At 34.6% G+C, this 17,255-nt stretch overlaps 5 protein-coding genes across 7 annotated transcripts; all 5 read left to right on the forward strand.

Moving 5' to 3' along the window:
* On the forward strand, nucleotides 1-4,426 carry LOC143445719 (beta-hexosaminidase subunit beta-like). Of its 2 annotated transcripts, none has more exons than XM_076945004.1 (14): nucleotides 1-160; nucleotides 341-477; nucleotides 552-640; nucleotides 760-825; nucleotides 990-1,036; nucleotides 1,125-1,235; nucleotides 1,352-1,453; nucleotides 2,004-2,175; nucleotides 2,436-2,583; nucleotides 2,764-2,923; nucleotides 3,041-3,215; nucleotides 3,334-3,424; nucleotides 3,548-3,652; nucleotides 3,814-4,426. In XM_076945004.1, exons 1-14 carry the CDS (start codon nucleotides 5-7, stop codon nucleotides 3,872-3,874), a joined length of 1,620 nt encoding a protein of 539 aa, XP_076801119.1. In that variant the 5' UTR covers nucleotides 1-4; the 3' UTR covers nucleotides 3,875-4,426. The 2 variants fall into 2 exon arrangements, with proteins under 2 accessions (XP_076801119.1, XP_076801120.1); XM_076945005.1 differs by having other exon boundaries at nucleotides 2,004-2,166.
* A 1,106-nt stretch (nucleotides 4,427-5,532) lies between these two features.
* LOC143445724 (uncharacterized) lies at nucleotides 5,533-7,694 on the forward strand. Its single transcript, XM_076945013.1, has 4 exons — nucleotides 5,533-6,258; nucleotides 6,572-6,762; nucleotides 6,859-7,005; nucleotides 7,229-7,694. Exons 1-4 carry the CDS (start codon nucleotides 6,164-6,166, stop codon nucleotides 7,315-7,317), a joined length of 522 nt encoding a protein of 173 aa, XP_076801128.1. The 5' UTR covers nucleotides 5,533-6,163; the 3' UTR covers nucleotides 7,318-7,694.
* A 2,299-nt stretch (nucleotides 7,695-9,993) lies between these two features.
* Nucleotides 9,994-14,545, forward strand: LOC143447214 (galanin peptides-like). Of its 2 annotated transcripts, XM_076947200.1 has the most exons (7): nucleotides 9,994-10,133; nucleotides 10,325-10,405; nucleotides 10,800-10,931; nucleotides 13,352-13,430; nucleotides 13,598-13,642; nucleotides 13,708-13,791; nucleotides 14,026-14,545. In XM_076947200.1, the coding sequence occupies exons 2-7, from the start codon at nucleotides 10,340-10,342 to the stop codon at nucleotides 14,097-14,099; spliced, it is 480 nt and encodes a 159-aa protein (XP_076803315.1). In that variant the 5' UTR covers nucleotides 9,994-10,133; nucleotides 10,325-10,339; the 3' UTR covers nucleotides 14,100-14,545. The 2 variants fall into 2 exon arrangements, with proteins under 2 accessions (XP_076803315.1, XP_076803316.1); XM_076947201.1 differs by lacking the exon at nucleotides 10,800-10,931 and having other exon boundaries at nucleotides 14,026-14,539.
* LOC143447213 (uncharacterized) lies at nucleotides 11,315-12,924 on the forward strand. The gene is made up of 2 exons (XM_076947199.1): nucleotides 11,315-11,704; nucleotides 11,843-12,924. Exons 1-2 carry the CDS (start codon nucleotides 11,686-11,688, stop codon nucleotides 12,445-12,447), a joined length of 624 nt encoding a protein of 207 aa, XP_076803314.1. The 5' UTR covers nucleotides 11,315-11,685; the 3' UTR covers nucleotides 12,448-12,924.
* Nucleotides 14,546-15,623: 1,078 nt separating the features above from the next.
* Nucleotides 15,624-17,114, forward strand: LOC143446430 (uncharacterized). Its single transcript, XM_076946052.1, has 5 exons — nucleotides 15,624-15,881; nucleotides 16,011-16,089; nucleotides 16,328-16,372; nucleotides 16,535-16,630; nucleotides 16,907-17,114. Exons 1-5 carry the CDS (start codon nucleotides 15,801-15,803, stop codon nucleotides 16,996-16,998), a joined length of 393 nt encoding a protein of 130 aa, XP_076802167.1. The 5' UTR covers nucleotides 15,624-15,800; the 3' UTR covers nucleotides 16,999-17,114.
* The last annotated feature ends 141 nt before the right edge of the window (nucleotides 17,115-17,255 follow it).

Raw genomic sequence — 17,255 nt, forward strand, 5'->3', positions numbered from 1 at the left:
TATAATGGATAAACTAGGTTGGTTGATTGTGTCTGTTATGCTGTGCCGTACTTTTGCTAATACACAATCTGATGAGGAATTTGGTTATGTGCCTAGCCTAGGAGATACCAGTCCTGGGAGTGTTTGGCCACAGCCACAATCCCATACGTCCACAGCACAGGTGTCATTTGTTTAATACTCTCTCTGTTGTATAAAGCGTTAACTTGAAAAAAAGCAGACATAAAAGTTACAATAAACTTGACTTATAAAGGAAAGTGTAACAAAATTTTGAAGCAGATTTAGGCTTGTCACTTCTTTAGAGAAAAAAATGGCTTGGGTAATCGAAAGACTTTGATTTTAGACCATTCCTGTCACCATTGAAAACTTTTCTTTCAATTACGTCGCATCCTCATATCAATGTAGCACTCTAGATCAGGCATTCAAGCGATATCAAGGGGTTTTGAGGTCTATGACTTCGCATTTGCGATTAAAATTTAGGTGAGATTGGAAAATACATGGTATTGTTTTAAACAAGTTTTTATGGCATTATTTATAAATTGCATTATTTTTAGACCAATGGCTTTGCAAGTAATATCAGCTTTGGATATCAACTTAATGTCATTGTGTGAGCATTACCCATCACTGCACATGAATGAAGCATGTAAGTTTCAAATTTTGAACTAAACATACTTCCATCAGGGTTATAAATATTACACAAAATCATTGGTATGAAACCGTAGTTGAATGACTTCTTCTAACATTTTTAAACACACTATTTAGACAATCTAGTGGTTAAAGAAGACCAAAGTATTTTGACATCTGGATCAGTTTGGGGCATTTTAAGAGGTTGGGTTTTGGCATGGTGTCTAATTGATATTGCATCAGGTTTTTTCTTATGTAACGGTATGGGATGTCGATGTTTTCATGTTCATTATGGAAATTTACATTAAAAAACAAGGACTTGGACTTATTGAACACAAAATTGAAACTGATAAATAATTGTTGCACAGGTTTAGAAACATTTTCACAGCTGTTATGGGAAACTGCTACTGGAGAGGTAAAGATTTTAAGTTTAAAATGAAACACAGATGCAACGGATTCTCGTAACATAGCTATAAAGCTGTCAACCAATAATTTTTTTCCAGATGGTTGTAAACAAAACAACTATTATTGACCATCCTCGTTACACTTACAGAGGTATTTTACTTGACACTTCAAGGCACTATCTTTCTCTCAATGTCATTTTAAAAAATTTGGTAAATACGAAAATTTCACACTTCAGTTCCGGTTAATTTAGATTTAATAACTTTCAGTACAGTGTGTGGTTTCTGTAATGAATTGTTGGTATAATACCATTGTGTTTCACTGATAGGATGCAATGGCTTACAACAAGTTCAATGTATTTCATTGGCACATTGTGGATCAGGAGTCATTCCCATATGTCAGCCAAGTTTATCCGGATCTAAGTAGGAAGGTACTGGTACTTTGAAACTTGGTCATGTTTTTGTTGATATGTTCCCAAATATAATTGTGTTGCAGGGTTTCTGTGCTATATTTTTGGTAACCTTAAGTCATATGAAAAATAAAAGGTATACACACTATAACCCCAACTTAATCAAATCCTTTCTTTTTCACCATTGACAATAAGAACTAAGAAGTAAAAGTATGACCATGGTGCTAACCTTGTTGCGGTATAAAAAAATGTTAACACGCTAACAAACCAGCAAAAAACAGAATGAATGCGGTAAAGTCACAAGAGCTTAAAACATGCAAGGTGTTAACTAAACTGGTGCTATAACAATGGAAGCCTGGCGTTATCTCCAAACCCAAGATAAGAACTACCAAAAATATAACTACATACTCCAGCAGCTATAGCTGGTCATGACCAAAACACTCTGCACTTAACAAACTATGAGTACTTACAGTTCTGATGTGTGGTATTTGTGTCATGAGTCGTAGTTTGAGAAATACTGCAACACTGTAATGAAATCCATACATAATTATACATTTTATTTTTGTATTAGGGCGCTTATCAAGCAAATTATGTGTATACTCCTGATGATGTTGCTGCAGTGGTAGAGTATGCTCGTTTGAGGGGAATTCGAGTTGTTCCTGAGTTTGATACACCGGGTCATTCTCTGTCCTGGGGCCTGGGGCAGCCAGATCTCTTAACCCCATGCTATGCAAGTTGGTCAGGTTTTATATATGACCTATATCACATTATCAATTATCATGGACTGTAACTGTATTTGTGTTTATTAAAACCTGAATTAATGATTGAATTCCTTCTAAGGGTCTGACATGTACACTACAGCAACATTACTTATAATGACAGAATTGTATTTATCATCCATCTTTGTCTTTTCTAGCATAGCCACAAGACAGTAGATTAAAAACTGATATACAAGCTTTATACATAACAAACGCATCAAATTATTGATGCTTATACTGTGTAGGTGGAAAGCCCAGTGGCACATTTGGACCAATAAATCCAATACTGAAAAGTACATATCGCTTTATAAGGAACCTGTTTATAGAATTGAAAGAGGTGTTTCCTGATAGCTACATTCATCTTGGTGGAGATGAAGTCAGCTTTGATTGCTGGTCAGTGCGCTTCACTTCGATCAATATTAGTGATGATTGAGTTATCTATTTTGTAATTGAATACTTCATTGAATATTTTTAAGGTTGTTATGTTATGTCTGCAATCTTTATTCTTTACACTTTAAACTAAAACGACAGGATGCTATAAAAATATGTCAAATAATGAAAAATGTTTCATAGGAAATCAAATCCAGATATCACAAATTACATGAAGCAGAAGAATATAACAGGCGATTATGCTAAACTGGAAGAAATTTACATACGGAAAATTTCCGAAATTTGTGAAGAGCTAGGTCTCAGCTATATTGTGTGGCAGGAAGTAGTGGACAATGGCGTGCAGGTGATAATGTTTAAAGAAAAACTTTAACTAATAACGACTTGTTGAAAGCAACCAAATAATACCTCTAGTTGCTTTCATATTGCTGCTACATGTATTATATGCTCTTCTGTGTTGCAGGTAAAATGCGATGCAGTTGTAGAAGTGTGGAAAAGAAACAAGCCGCAAGTGGAGCTTGCTAAAGTGACAAAACTGGGTTATCATGTAATTATAACAGCACCATGGTACCTTAATAGAATCCAGTACAGAGAAGACTGGTATAATTTCTACCAATATGAACCAACCAACTTCAATGGTATTTATATCGATAACGCATATGCAAACTGGTTACTATCGCTATTCAAGTTTAGAGGATTTTGTAAATTAAAACCTTTAATTGTTTCATTAAAGATGTGTTTTTTCTTGAAACTCAGGTACAAAAGAACAGAAGAATCTTCTAATAGGTGGAGAAGCTTGCATGTGGGGGGAATATGTGGACGGCACTAATATTATACCAAGATTATGGTGCGTTGGCAAAGCTTCATTTTGCGTGAAGTAATAGTTTCCAAATATGTTAATTATTAGTTTAAAACTATATAACAGTACAAAGTATGTCATCAACCATTTAACTGTGCTTGGCTTCTGCAGGCCCAGAGCAAGTGCAGTTGCTGAAAGACTGTGGAGTGCCAAAGATGTCAACAATGTCACTGAAGCAACACCCAGACTTCATCAACATCGTTGCCGTATGGTTCAGTAAGTAGTGATTGTTCGTTCTAGGGGCGGAACTGGTTTAGTGTCTCCTCTCTTGAGCCTTGATAATTAAATTTTTGATCAGTGTAACTTATTTTGAACGTTTACATTATACAATTTGAAAGATAATTTTGACAAAATAGATTCTCTTGATCACTTTTTAGGAGAGGTATAGCAGCTGAGCCTTTACATAAGGGTTATTGCATCCATGATTGGGGAATCTGAGTAAGAAATAATTTAATATGTTCAAAAATATGTTTTTGCTTACAATATAGATTTGGTAGCAAAAAAATCGGTTTGTTACTGTGCGATATTCACATTTACAATTTATTTTTCACCAATGTGTCTTAGCATTTTTTATTCAATTGTACGTACATTTAACATTCATTTACATTTTTCAAATGCATTAGAAAAGCATTTTCTTGCCTTCATTGCAATTTCGCATATCGTATTTTTGCTGCATATATTTGTCTTTTCACAACTCAATCATAATTTTATGTATAAAGTATGATAATGTATTTACTTAAGAATGCATTGCAGTTTATCTAAGTGCCGACATAATGCTCTTTTTAGCCCTTGTTCAACATGTATTATATCGTGGCACTTAATTGTAATTTGGAGTCTGAGATTGCTGCACATTTATGTTAATGTGAAGTGAATTTATATTATACTACTACTATGTGAAAAGCCTTGCAAAGTGTGAAGCCTTACCATGCATTTTCTATTTGTAAATATAACAATTGCAGTGCAATAAAAATTTTGTCACACTCTGTGAAATACCTGTTTATACAAGGTGAAATATTTACACAAGTAAAGATCAGTACAATTTTTTATCTTTCATTCCCATTTATGTTGAAAATAAAATGAAGGAAACATATCATATTTTGATGCACCAAAATCATAGATGACTCATAGATATTTTATATATATTTGATATACATAAGATATTTTATTTATATATATATTTTATAACATATCTTCATACAGTATATATAAGACATCTATCAGAAGTAAAATAGAAAAATAAGATGTCTATGAATTGTACAAAACAACTTCTTTTTTCTCTTTCCCGACGGTAATTCCAGTAAACTTGTTCAATTTCTTGTATTGTTTTGCAGTAGAATAAGCAGAGGTTAAAAAGGTTAAAAAACATACTGCAAATTAGCGTTGAAACAAAAGTATATGCTTTTGTTTTGGAGCAAAATATTGGAAGTTACGGTTCATACGTAGAACAAGTGCAAGAGCCAAAACAGTCTTCAGCATTTTATTATGGTCAGACGGTTCGCCGTTTCGGTCGACTGCACTGGGGTTAGTGGATGTGTAGATATAGTAGCCTACTTGGTAGGTTAACATCAGCATTCAGAATAAATTAGAGTACTTTGAGCATAGTTGAGTGTCGACTAGGTCTATATCAGACGTGGGCAAACTGCGGCTCGCGAGCCGCATGCGGCTCTCCGGCATGTTTTTTGTGGCTCTTCTAGTCGAATCGTAAAATTCCAAAAAATGTAAAGGCTACCAAGAGTACCGTTTATGAAAGTTTCTGTGTAGTTTTTCTTTATTTAGGCCAGCATTTCGTTTATGACGTAACACTAGACATCGATTCCGACATTGTTTTCAGGTATAGATTCTATACTCTATGGCAAAGGTTGTCAAAATGCACCTCACCAACATGTTTTTATGGGTCTTTTAGTTAAAAAGTAATATCCCAAAATGACTACTAATAGTATAATAACCAAATTGACAATCATTACTGATTTTGCGGCTCGCTGGTGTTTATATTTTTCCGCAAGTGACTCTTTCATTGAACAAATTTGCCCACCCCTGGTCTATATGAACCAAAACCTCGGACTAATAAAACGTTTTCTAGCTTAGTATACTGTCTTAACTGGCGCTTGTATTCGTTCTGTTCTGCGTATATGAGAACATTTTGCTTGAACCATAGTAGAAAGTGTGGCACACGCACGCATGAGCCACATCGACGTGCACGCCTATTTATAATGAACAAAGCTAGTTGCTTGACCACCATTTTAATAAATAAACAAAGAATTATGGTTTCGCTGCTCGCCATCACACCAAAATTTATGTCTCTACTTAGTACCTTGAAATGATTTTTATAACAATTTCGACTGCATGTATTGTCATGTTTTTGAAAATATGGTATTGTTTATGTCCATTATTGCCCTATTCTGCGTACATGTAAGTTTGAAGTAATGTAGACAAGGGACTCGCCGTTTTTTAATAGGTGACTTACAATGTGCCTAATTATAAAAAGAAAAGTGTGTAGTTTACAGATAATGATATTAGCAATCCAGTCTTACTTGTGAAAAGTGTTACAGAATCGAAAAGAGAAGTTGCTTACACCACAGGCATTTCAAATGGGCTCTTATGCTTTGTCAAGCAAAAGTTACTGCTTCAGAAACATTTACGTTTACAGAACATTTTAATTTTGTAGGTCTTAATTGTTCAAGTTTTTAATATATTCTGTAGTGATTTTGTTGTGTGTTCCTTGTCACCATGTCTTCAAGTCGTTCATCGCGAGCAGAAACACGGAGTCGGGCAAAAGATGACATCAAACGTGCCATGACTGTGTTGGAAAAAGTGAGGAAGTGGTGAGGAATATAAGAAAGGAGTACAAGGAAATAATTTTCTTCCAGCATCTTTGTCACCAAAACTTAATTCTGTTATTTGTAGCACACAACTTGTTCTCAATAAAGGAACGATCAAATTAATGACTAAAATTTTTGGATAAATGTGATTAAATGATGATTGTGATATTTTAATGATTAAAATATTTACATGAATTTGGCCCGTTCCATATTTTCCGTTAAGTTAGACCTTTTAACAAAAATACTACCAGTATATGCTTCTTGCCAGATTACTGCTTATTTGTCTATGATTATTTTGGCATTTGACACTTAATAGGGAGAAGAGATGGGTATCTATAGCTGATTCATCACTTCGCATTTACAAATGGGTTCCGAAATTAGACAATGGTACTAAAGACACCAAACCAAAACCAGAGACCCCAATGAGTGAGTCTACAAGTGCAAATGGCACTGATGAAAATGGCACTCCAGTTTTTCCATCCAATGAGAACTCAAATGACCTCTCAAGTAAGATTAAACTATGTATATTGTTAGTAGAGATCATAATGTGTGTAGCGGTAGACGTAATCACCTTTTGCAGTTCACGTCTAAGTTATTTTCCAGGTCAAACAAACACACCTACACCCTCATCTGTGCCCAGTCCAGTAGACCTTGATGAAAGCTCACGCGATTCTGTGTCAACGTGGCAGGATGAAAAGTCAAGAGATTCGTTATTTAATAATAACAGCAACAGTTCTGATGCAGCAAATGGTAACGCATTCAACTACATCACTGCATTTTCTGTAATTGATTAATATACGCAAGGATTTAATTGTAGTCTTTGTAGATAGTGTAACTAATATTAAAAAGCAACTTAGCAGTTTACTGTAAGACAGTAAGACGCCGTTACAATGCATGGTCAATCATATTTTAAAACAGGTGCAGTAGTGATGTTATTCAATGCTCTTATGAAGCAACGTTTCCTTTGTTTCAGGAAGAGAAATCATACAGAAACGCCCGTTAACCCCATCCTCAACACCTCCTGTTGACCAAGCTATCAAGCGAATAAAAAATCAACCTTGAAGTGATGAAGTGTTATTATTTTTTCTCATTGTTTGCACTTTTTCCCGAGATAGGGCGTCAGTTTTATTTACCTACTAGTAACGTACGGTTGCCCAGATTTGTCTGCATCACTGATCTAGTTATATGCGCAACTGTTAGTGTATGTCACTGCTGTTGTTTATCGAGCTGCATTAAGGCTTTTTAGAAGCTTTCCTAACCTTTTTCCGCTATTGTTTTTTGAGCTAGGTAATAAATCGATTGTAGGAATGCCGTAAAATTTGTTCATGGTAATGTAACCAAAGTTTTAGACCTATTACCGTAATATCTTATTCCACGTTTATATGGTTATTTAATAGGCAAGTTTCTGTCGTATGTGAAGAAATAAAAAACATTTCGCGTTGTTGAGACCATGTGCTCATTTTTTTATGTTACGAGTGTGTGACAATAGTTTCGTCTTGCTTATGGTTAGTTTTTGTAAACACTCAGACGTTTTCTTTTTGCCTATTATGGCGGCTATGAAGGATATTGTAAGCTTATAATATATTACTGATTGATTAATTATAATAGACATTTCTCTATATACTTTTTCAACAAAATTCGCGTAACCAAAAAAAATAATTTTGTTTGAAGTTAATTTTGTTCACTTTGTATTATTCAAAAAGATAAGTAATGCGGCCGAACCCACAAAAATGTTAAAATTCCAAGAGCGAACATCAACATTAATTTATTCATTTTACAAAAAACTCAGCAAATGGAAACTCTGCTGTGTTTTAATGCCGCAGAGATCGCGCTTGTAAATTTTAAAGGTAAAAAAGCTTTTTATTGTATTTATGACAACAACTGATGCAGATTGTCATCCCGTATTTTTTGAAATCAAACATATTTGTAGTGCGTTTTTTTCCTAGTAAGTGATACTGTATACAACAATATACAATCACAGTACACCTGAAGAAGCAAGCTTATGCGTGCGAAAGCTCGTGTCGAGAAATATAAAGTTAACCTTAAGAGTGCCTAACTATATCCTGTTTCTGGTATGCAACAAGCAAACATAAAAATCCTTTCAGAAGACGAAGCTATATTGATGCTGATGATTTTGACCGAAGCTTTTTTCTGGTCCCACTCAATTGTTTCTTAGAGGTAAAATGACTGAAGCAAACTATTCTGGCGGATTTAACATCAAAATATCTTTCACACCAAGCTAAATCTGTTGCTATCCAAAAGCAAGCAAATCATGAAAAAATATTAATATGAAAATACGTTACAAATTAATTATCTTCTGTACATAATCCCTGTTTTCTGCAAAGGCAGATTTATTTTTGCTTTTGTTAATTTTTACCAGGGATAAAATAATCAGAAACAAACACCATTATGGCGTAAAATTTCGCTCGATGTTTACTGCGTTGCCTCCTTCTAATCTAAATAGATGAAAACATGCATGAAAAGGCTTCGGTAGAATCAGTCATACAAGCGACGTTATCAAGCTAATGACCAACTATAAAGAACATTAAACCATTCATTGTTGGAATGGGTTCGACTCATTGCCAGCTTGATTCAAAACTGTCATACTTCATATTTTATTTTTGTGGCATTTGGTTTATGTCGCGGAGATATTATTTCATCACCCTAATGGTTTGCCTTTTAACTTTTTTCCGTAATTAAGAAGCAATAACGAAAAACAAACGAAATGATTCTTACAGAATTTGGAACAATTGAAGTGTAATTTTATAACAACTGCAAGCACAAAAATGTCTGTTTATTTATTGAATTTCGCCAGCACATAAGAAAATTGGGTTTTATGCAATGTTCACAAACAAGCTGGAAATTGTATTCAATGCAGTGCAACGTGAAGCCGTAAGAACGTATATAGGGCACCTATAACTACTAATTATAAATCTGGTCCAAAGATCATTTCAGTAGCTTGTACCAAAAATAGGCTAATGTTTAGTCATTAAAACCCAAAGAGCAAGACATATGGGAAATATAGAAAATAAATGAATTACGACTACACTACATATCCTTATGTTTTATCATCAATCAGATTGTAGTAAAAAAAAGGTCATTCCATAAATATTTGTAAACGAAATAGGCATCGTTGGGCTTGCCTTCAAGGAATTTTATTTGCAGCCTCGACATTAGAAATGATTTATTGTACCGTCCTAAAACACCAAGAATGGTTCATTTTCATGCTCGTTGACATCTTAAGATGTCTTGTGAATAACGCGTCCGATACTACACAAACAAGACTCTGGTCATATGCTGTATTTCACCTACAGCGCCCTGCACGATATGTTGCCATTTGTCACGACAACGTAAACAGCAAATTATTTACAGCCACCTTGCGGTCTACGATTTGAAATAATTTTATTTAAAGCATAAAAAAGAGAAGACCACACAGACAATGAAACAGTCAGGAATACTTAAAAAGAATTGAAACAGTTATTTAAATAGTTTAAATTTGATTTAAATAGTTATTCAAAAAAAAACTAAAAGCACCTACCAGGCTACAACTCGAAGATATTTGTTTATCAGCATTCAACCATATGTTGTTGATAAACGAACAGGCAATTAAAGTCTCCTTCAAAAAACTGACATTTATTGATCGCCCTTTATATTAGCCTAATCTGTGACAACACAATTATACGGACCCTTATACATTAATACCATTTTTGACCAACAAGCGGAAATCCTGAGGGACTTCAAAATACAAAAAACTGTTCCCTTCAGCAGTATATATAACGGTCGATTTGTAGCTCGTATACCTGTGCCACAACGGGACGGACGGAAAGTTGTCAGATCTCCGATTGAAACGACGAAGTTTGGTTGCAATATTATCAAAAGTAAGTAAACGACAAGCTAGTTCTTATCAATACAAACAGTTCTCTTGCGAATGATCATTGAATAATTAGGCTGCTTTGGCTGGTTGGATTCAAAGCGATTTTTTTCATAAGTCTGCTGTTTTTAATAATGCTTTATTAAAGTTATTGAATAACTTGTAAGTATGTTTTATCATCAGTAAATATATTTGCAGGCAAGTCTCGGGAAGATGGCAAACTTGTTCGGATATCTTTTACTTGTGATCTTCTGCGCAATAATAGCGTCATCAAATGGGGTGAGACGATCTTAGATTTTTAACTCTATTGTGTCCATTTATTTCAAATGTATCCTACGATATCAACCTAAAGTATTTTCTTGACCTGAAGTTAGTATTTTATTATTAGGTTTTATTGAAAGAGCTTTATTTTAAGATTTAAATTCAAACTTGTGTGCGATTAGTAAAGGATAAGCAAATTAGTAACCACCTTATGCTTTCTATTCTATCGTTTTAGTGTTTGAGTAGATTTGAGAACGTCAACCAGTGCACAAAACTTATAAACGTATGAGTTTAAAACTGGTAATTAATCAAAGCAACTCATATCACTGCTTTACAATAAATGGCCACATGTTTGGTCAATTTTGAATTGGCAGAGTTAAGAGTTGTTAATGTTTCATGACGTTGTGTATAGTTAACCCAGGAGATCAACAAGAGAAATTCAAGATTAAACAAAAGATTGAAGCTTTTGTATCTGCTCGCAGTAAGGGCCGAGCTACATGCTTTGGAAAATTCTGACTCCTTCACACAATCGCTTTTGAACTTCGTAAGAGCTCGTTTGCATGCTACCGTTGTAGCTTCAAACATAAAAGCAAACCGGTGTCAAGCTAGTTATCGGTTTCCTGCTTATTCACTTATTGAAGAAGTAAACTTGGTTGCTGCTACATAATCTTTTTGTTTTATTAAGTTATTAGTTCGAAGCTTTACATTCGAAAAAGAAGTTCGTTCATATTCATGCTACTTATAGTTACTTATTTGAAAAAGAAGTTATTTACCTACAATACATAGGTAATTGAATAAGTAACCAGGGTACCGGTAACTAGCTTTACATTGGTAAAAGACAAGGCTGGAATTGGGCACCGCTTGGCAAGGGTAAAAAATATACAGTTCGCATGCTTCTAATAATTGTAAAACACTCACTGCTTTACGAATAACACCATGTAACAAAAATTTAGTTGTGACGATTTTTTAATATTTTCTGAAACATATTACTGAGTAAAACATATTTCTGGCAATTTTTTGTCTCAAATGTTGTATAAAAATGTTATTTTAAGCTTTTTAAACTTTCAGTACCCTGTTTTTTCTAACTCTGATTGTAAATTCGTTATAACATTGGTGCAGTGTGACGTCACAATGGCCCAACATTTTAACTTCATAATTGTAGCCTATATCGTAACAATGATCATTCTTGGCATAGTCTCAGTGAGCCAGTATACCAAGGTTGCAACATTGACTATTTTATTGTTACTGGTATCTTATCAGGTTAATTACAGGTAGCGTGATTCTTGATAAATTGAGGGATGTCATCATCACGTAAATGTAAGCTGTCTGCTGATAGTTTTTGCTATGTCTGTGGTCTATACATTAGTTTAAAGCAAGTGAAATACAGAATAAAGGTAGAAGCAAAATTTTCTAACGCTTATGAACTTTATTTTGGCATGAAAATTGGTGACCAAGATAAACACTGGGCACCTCGTGTGATCTGCGGAACATGCCGATCAAATTTGAATGGCTTGCTTAGAGGAGACCGGCATTCGATGCCATTTGCTATTCCGAGAATCTGGAGAGAACCCCAAAATCATACAGATGACTGCTATTTCTGTATGGTTGACATTTCAAGGTTTAGAAGAACTAAAAACCGACGTGACATTGTATATCCTTCTATACCGTCTTCTATTGCACCTGTTTCGCATAGCAGTGAGTTGCCACTGCCCAAACCACCGAGCAAAAAAGCTCCAGAAGATTTAGCAGGGTCTGAAGATATTGAAAAAGACTCCGATGATGAATTCAACATATCTCATACAGACTTGATTTCAGAACCACACTTCCCAAGCCAACAAGAATTAAATGATTTAGTTAGAGACATGGGGCTCACTAAGTCAAATGCCGAACTTCTGATTTCAAGGTTGAAACAATGGGACTTATTAGATTTGTCATGTCGATGTTCTTTGTCGAGAAAAAGGCATGAAAGATTTTCAAGGTATTTTTCTGTGGCAGACTCTCTTTGCTTCTGTAGTAATGTTGATAACCTTTTTGAAGAAATAAGAATAGCTCGATCATGACCCAAAGGAGTGGCGCCTATTTATAGACAGTTCTTCCCAAAGTTTGAAATGTGTCCTCCTTAACAATGGAAACCAGTATCCATCTATACCCGTTGACCATTCTGTCCAAATGAGAGAAGATTACAAAAATGTAAAGTTTCTTCTTGAAAGTATTAACCATGCTAGATACAACTCTGTGGAGGTTCGACTTATGCTCCAGTGTAAAGAACTTGAAAATAAAATGACTACGAGAGAAGCAGAAGCATGGAATGCATTTCGAGAAGTAGTTAATTTTTTTCTCGGTAGTAAACGAAGCGATGACTATAAAGTTTTGGTGAACAATCTGATGAAGGAATACGAAAAATTGGGATGTCTTATGTCCTTGAAAATGCATTACCTGCACTCTCACCTTGATTTTTTTAGTCCAAATATGGGTGATGTAAGCGAAGAACATGGTGAAAGGTTTCACCAGGACATTTCTGATATGGAAAGAAGATACCAAGGATCTTGTTCCACTTCATTTATTTCTACAATGACAGTGGTGTTCTGATATGGTTAAATGCCAAGTACAGTACAAATTATTGCAAAAGAAATGTATGTATTTTTCAGCATTCTTTCCAAGTCTTTAAAGCTCAAAAGTACTCTAAGCAATTGCACAATTCATCTGTTCATTATAATCAGTAAAGCAACCCAAATCCGCATTACGTTTCAAGACATATAAAAGCATATAAATAAATATAACAATAAGTTATTGCTTGTAGTCTTAAATTAAGGCTATAAGGTTTCATAGCTTACATAATTTTTGTCTTTTCTACAAGTCAGTTCAAATGAGTCAAACCATAGACATAGAGCCTACAACGAGAGAAAATAACGTGCAAACATGGAAAAGCTACAGCAATGAATGTAATGCTTCGCTGCTTTTCAGGAGGATCAGTTTAAAGCTAGAAAGCTACCTGGAGGAAAAGGTTGGACTCTGAACAGCGCTGCGTACAATGGTGGCAAGGGTATTCAAATTAAACTTTGAATTGAGTTTCCAATTTACAGTAACTTAAGCTTTTCCTAATCGAAATTTTGATACAAAATATCCTGTAACCTACATAACACGTCACTCAATATTTCATTTTCAGTCGTAAAATCAAACTTAGGTTTAAATATTTGCTGCAATTTTTAGAAGCAATACGGCACCTGTATGGCAAAAGAAGTGATCATGAATTGGGTAAGTTTTGCAAACAAAAAAAAATTAAATATGTTTGGCTGTGACCAAGGGTTAATTCCTTTTAGGTGACTTCGACATTGCTCCGGCCGCAGAAGACGCAAAAAGAACTCAGTTTATTCAAGATTTTCTTCAATTTTTGAAGTTGCAAGGTAAAAATAAAAGATAGATACTCAAAACGGCTTAATCAAAAATTTCGTAACACTTGCTTTAATCTAGGGGATTTATCTTGCTTGCTTGCCATAAATCTTTCAAAGGGTTATTATATAATCAATGGATGGTTTTCCTTAAAATGCAGACACTGCTGTACACAACACAGTTAATATATAACAATGTTTATATTTTAAGTACAAACATATTTAAAACAGGATATTTTTGCTTATTAGAAAGCGGAATATTCGACCAAAAAATGCTGCGCTACATACTGTCACTCTCGAATGACCAAATCACTCAACCATGAAGGATTCTTCTGGTGACGCAATGAAATTGATGAAGACTTTATTGTGTTTAAATGTATTTGTGTAATTTCAAAGTTACAATGTAGGTGTCAAAATACATTCTTGTAAAAACGTTTGTACACAGAGTTTTTGTGCAAAGAAAAATCTTGTGCTGTATATCAACGACTTGATTAATTCCGTCATTAAATTAAATCAGAAAGCAAAAATAAGTCAAGTGTGTTTGGTGTCACTCGAAAAATATGTTTTTGCTTTCGTTTGACTACCATAGTATTGGAGTTTACTTTGCATCGCACTCTCAATAGAAATCACATATCGCAAATATTCAAGTTTTATTCAGAAACAAATATTTCTGGCCAAGAATGACGTTTCTTGACGTAATTTTTCACTCAATCACTCAATCTGGAAAAGTGTTTTTTCAATAACTATATCAAAATATAATGCACGTGGCCTTTGCACGCAACTCGAGCAAGCCTAACGCAGATAAGCTTTGCCTTATCAATATACAGCACGTCAGCAAATTATTTCCAGACGAGAAAAACAAAGCAAAGATAAATATTTCCACGCAGTGACAGCTTGTCGTTATCGACGCACAGTATTTGCTTTCACGCTTATCACACCTACCAGTACAGTTTTCAATACCGCCGACAAGGCTTTGTTTACAGAATGAACTGATTTCACAAAATTGCTTCAGTGATGCACATGCATTGCAAATAAAACGTCGACTGTTACATATGGCTTGCCTGACCTTACGTCTTATTGGAATTTGTAAGAACAAATACTCCGGATTGTGTTCTGTCCTGCTATTGCGTAACCGGTTTTATAAATGTGACCTGATTTTGACCTGCAGTTTTGTTTATGTTTGGTCTTTGACGCATAAAATGTACATTTAAAAAATTATTGTTAAAGGTTGCAAATCAAAATGCAAAATCACCGAATAATTAAGGCAGACATTATAGTACTTGCTATAGCACCGACCGCAAGGTAAATTTAGGTATGTTTGAAATTTTCAAGGCACTATAGCAGCACCTAACGAATGTTTCAAATGTCAGTTAGTTTATAGATCAACTGCATGGAGTTGTAGCCTAGCTTACTAATTTGTAAAATAATTGTGCTCGCATGGTGGCATAGCCTACACCTTGTAGTGTCAGTTTTAGCAAAGCATGAAACTCTTATATCCGAATTTGTATGGTTAAATCTTATAACTGTAGTAAACCCAGGTTGCGATTTCCGACAGGTTGTATAATGAACAGGGTTATACAACCACCAGAACAACAAATTAGCAAGTAGGATATTTCTGGAAATTTGATTTGCGTTTGACGTAATCTTAGTACTATCAAACCAAAAAGGATGATAACGTTGGAAAGATAATCTATTTTATCGATCTTTTCATGCGAGTTGTCCTGGAAGTGTAACAATAAACGACAAAAACAAAGAAGGCAATGTGGAAAAGACCTTTATAAAAATAGGAAAAGAATTTGATGCAACCAAACCAAGGTATTGGCCATTGCGTCAGTAGAATGAAAATTAGATGCACAATCAATGCTGAAAGCGTTACGTGTTGTCGTGAAAATGTGGCGATGGAGATCGACGGTTTAAAAATGGTTTTATAGATTATGAAACTATTTAAGCAACTTTCTTATTCTCAGGTAACAGAAAGACTATAACTTTCTTAAGAAATTATCAATCCATCAAGAGTATTTGAAATGGCAAGCCTCAACGTACGTTTTTCCACCTTAGCCGGATGCTTGCTAATAGCATCTTTAATATGCTCACAGGAAACAGAGGTAATAGAAACACATGTTATTTATATAAAAATAAATAATATCGTAAAAAATTGTACAGTTAATTTTTGTGTGAAATATATTTCGACTTTAAGATTTTTACATAGTTTTTCTTTTCTGTGTTTCGAACAGGCAGTCGGTATTGTACCTCGAAAGAGCCACAGGCCATCTGGGTGGACTCTAAACAGCATAGGGTATAATGGTGGTCTTGGTAAGATAATCACATGTGCACAAAAAAGTTTAATTTTCCGAAATCAAAGCAGATACCCTGATAAGGGGGTTAGACAACTTAACGCAACTTTAGCAAAACGATAATATCAGACACCGCTATGGTTGCCATTTCATAAGCGACAATGTAATCATACAATTACTTGACTTACCAATATAAGTAATATGCTGAGAAATAAAAAATATAAACATTTTTGAAAACTGAAATTTGCATTTTTTAGGGGCACTTCGAAAATTGTTCGGAAAAAGGGACGGTACGAGCGTTGGTGAGAATTAAAATGAAGATTAAACATTTTAACTAATTCTTTGAGTGAAATGCAAACCTTTGTATACGCAATACCTTGTAACTACAGACAATATGAAATAGACTATATGGCAATGTTGGTGCTTCTACTACTATCTTTGAAGAACATTTTATATTCCCTTAGATACCGAAGAAGATGAGTTAGTATCTGATGTCAACATAAATGAAGGCGCCATGAATGAGTTGGTTCATGACTTTGTTGAATTTTTGAAACTGAAAGGTGAGATTATTCCAAAACTTTTAAATGTTTCCGGAGAAAAAAGTAATACAGTGGTCTACGAAACGATAAGGTTTATGTAGGGCACTTGCATCTATGCAATGATGTATTATAAAAACAGATGTTCTAGCACGGTACTTCATATTTGTGTAACTGTAAAAGAACCTGTGTAAAAGATATGGGTCAGCAATGCATTGTTCGAGTGGTCTACTTACAAAATTATTTATTGCTGATATTGAATCAAAACAAATGTTAGCTGTAATTCGGGTTTTATTTCAGCCAGTGGACGTCTTGGGCCCGAGGTATTGAGATGCATACTAGTCAACATGCAAGAGCAGGGCGAAGAAGAGCCTGAAACTGTTGCTGAGTGATGGCTTGCATTTGGTTGATTTACGCGCCGAAACTATTTAAAAATGTTTAATTTTGTTTTGTGATATTGGAAAAGTTCTACGAAATCTATGATCTTAATAAAGTGCTTAGACACAAACGCTTTTATCTCTTGAAAGTTTTGCTGTGTTTGGAAATCTCAACCTTTACTTATTCTCCGCAACCGTGCTGGCCCACGAACGAATATGTCTCATTATTGGTAGGCAATAGCGGAAACAGTAGTTTAATAATTTCGTTTATT

The sequence above is a fragment of the Clavelina lepadiformis genome, chromosome 2 (assembly GCF_947623445.1).
Source record: "Clavelina lepadiformis chromosome 2, kaClaLepa1.1, whole genome shotgun sequence".
NCBI classification, from domain to species: domain Eukaryota; kingdom Metazoa; phylum Chordata; class Ascidiacea; order Aplousobranchia; family Clavelinidae; genus Clavelina; species Clavelina lepadiformis.

Bases quoted from the DNA above. Each gene is read 5' to 3' on its own strand.
- LOC143447214 (XM_076947200.1), top strand. From the start codon at position 10,340: ATGGCAAACTTGTTCGGATATCTTTTACTTGTGATCTTCTGCGCAATA. The intron at 13,643-13,707 runs GTAAGTTTTGCA...AATTCCTTTTAG, and splicing joins AAGAAGTGATCATGAATTGG to GTGACTTCGACATTGCTCCG. The intron at 13,792-14,025 runs GTAAAAATAAAA...TTTGCTTATTAG, and splicing joins TCAATTTTTGAAGTTGCAAG to AAAGCGGAATATTCGACCAA.
- LOC143445719 (XM_076945004.1), top strand. From the start codon at position 5: ATGGATAAACTAGGTTGGTTGATTGTGTCTGTTATGCTGTGCCGTACT. The intron at 161-340 runs GTGTCATTTGTT...CTTTGATTTTAG, and splicing joins CCCATACGTCCACAGCACAG to ACCATTCCTGTCACCATTGA. The intron at 3,425-3,547 runs GTGCGTTGGCAA...TGGCTTCTGCAG, and splicing joins AATATTATACCAAGATTATG to GCCCAGAGCAAGTGCAGTTG.
- LOC143445724 (XM_076945013.1), top strand. From the start codon at position 6,164: ATGTCTTCAAGTCGTTCATCGCGAGCAGAAACACGGAGTCGGGCAAAA. The intron at 6,259-6,571 runs GTGAGGAATATA...GACACTTAATAG, and splicing joins TTGGAAAAAGTGAGGAAGTG to GGAGAAGAGATGGGTATCTA. The intron at 7,006-7,228 runs GTAACGCATTCA...CCTTTGTTTCAG, and splicing joins CAGTTCTGATGCAGCAAATG to GAAGAGAAATCATACAGAAA.
- LOC143446430 (XM_076946052.1), top strand. From the start codon at position 15,801: ATGGCAAGCCTCAACGTACGTTTTTCCACCTTAGCCGGATGCTTGCTA. The intron at 15,882-16,010 runs GTAATAGAAACA...TGTTTCGAACAG, and splicing joins TATGCTCACAGGAAACAGAG to GCAGTCGGTATTGTACCTCG. The intron at 16,090-16,327 runs GTAAGATAATCA...TGCATTTTTTAG, and splicing joins AGGGTATAATGGTGGTCTTG to GGGCACTTCGAAAATTGTTC.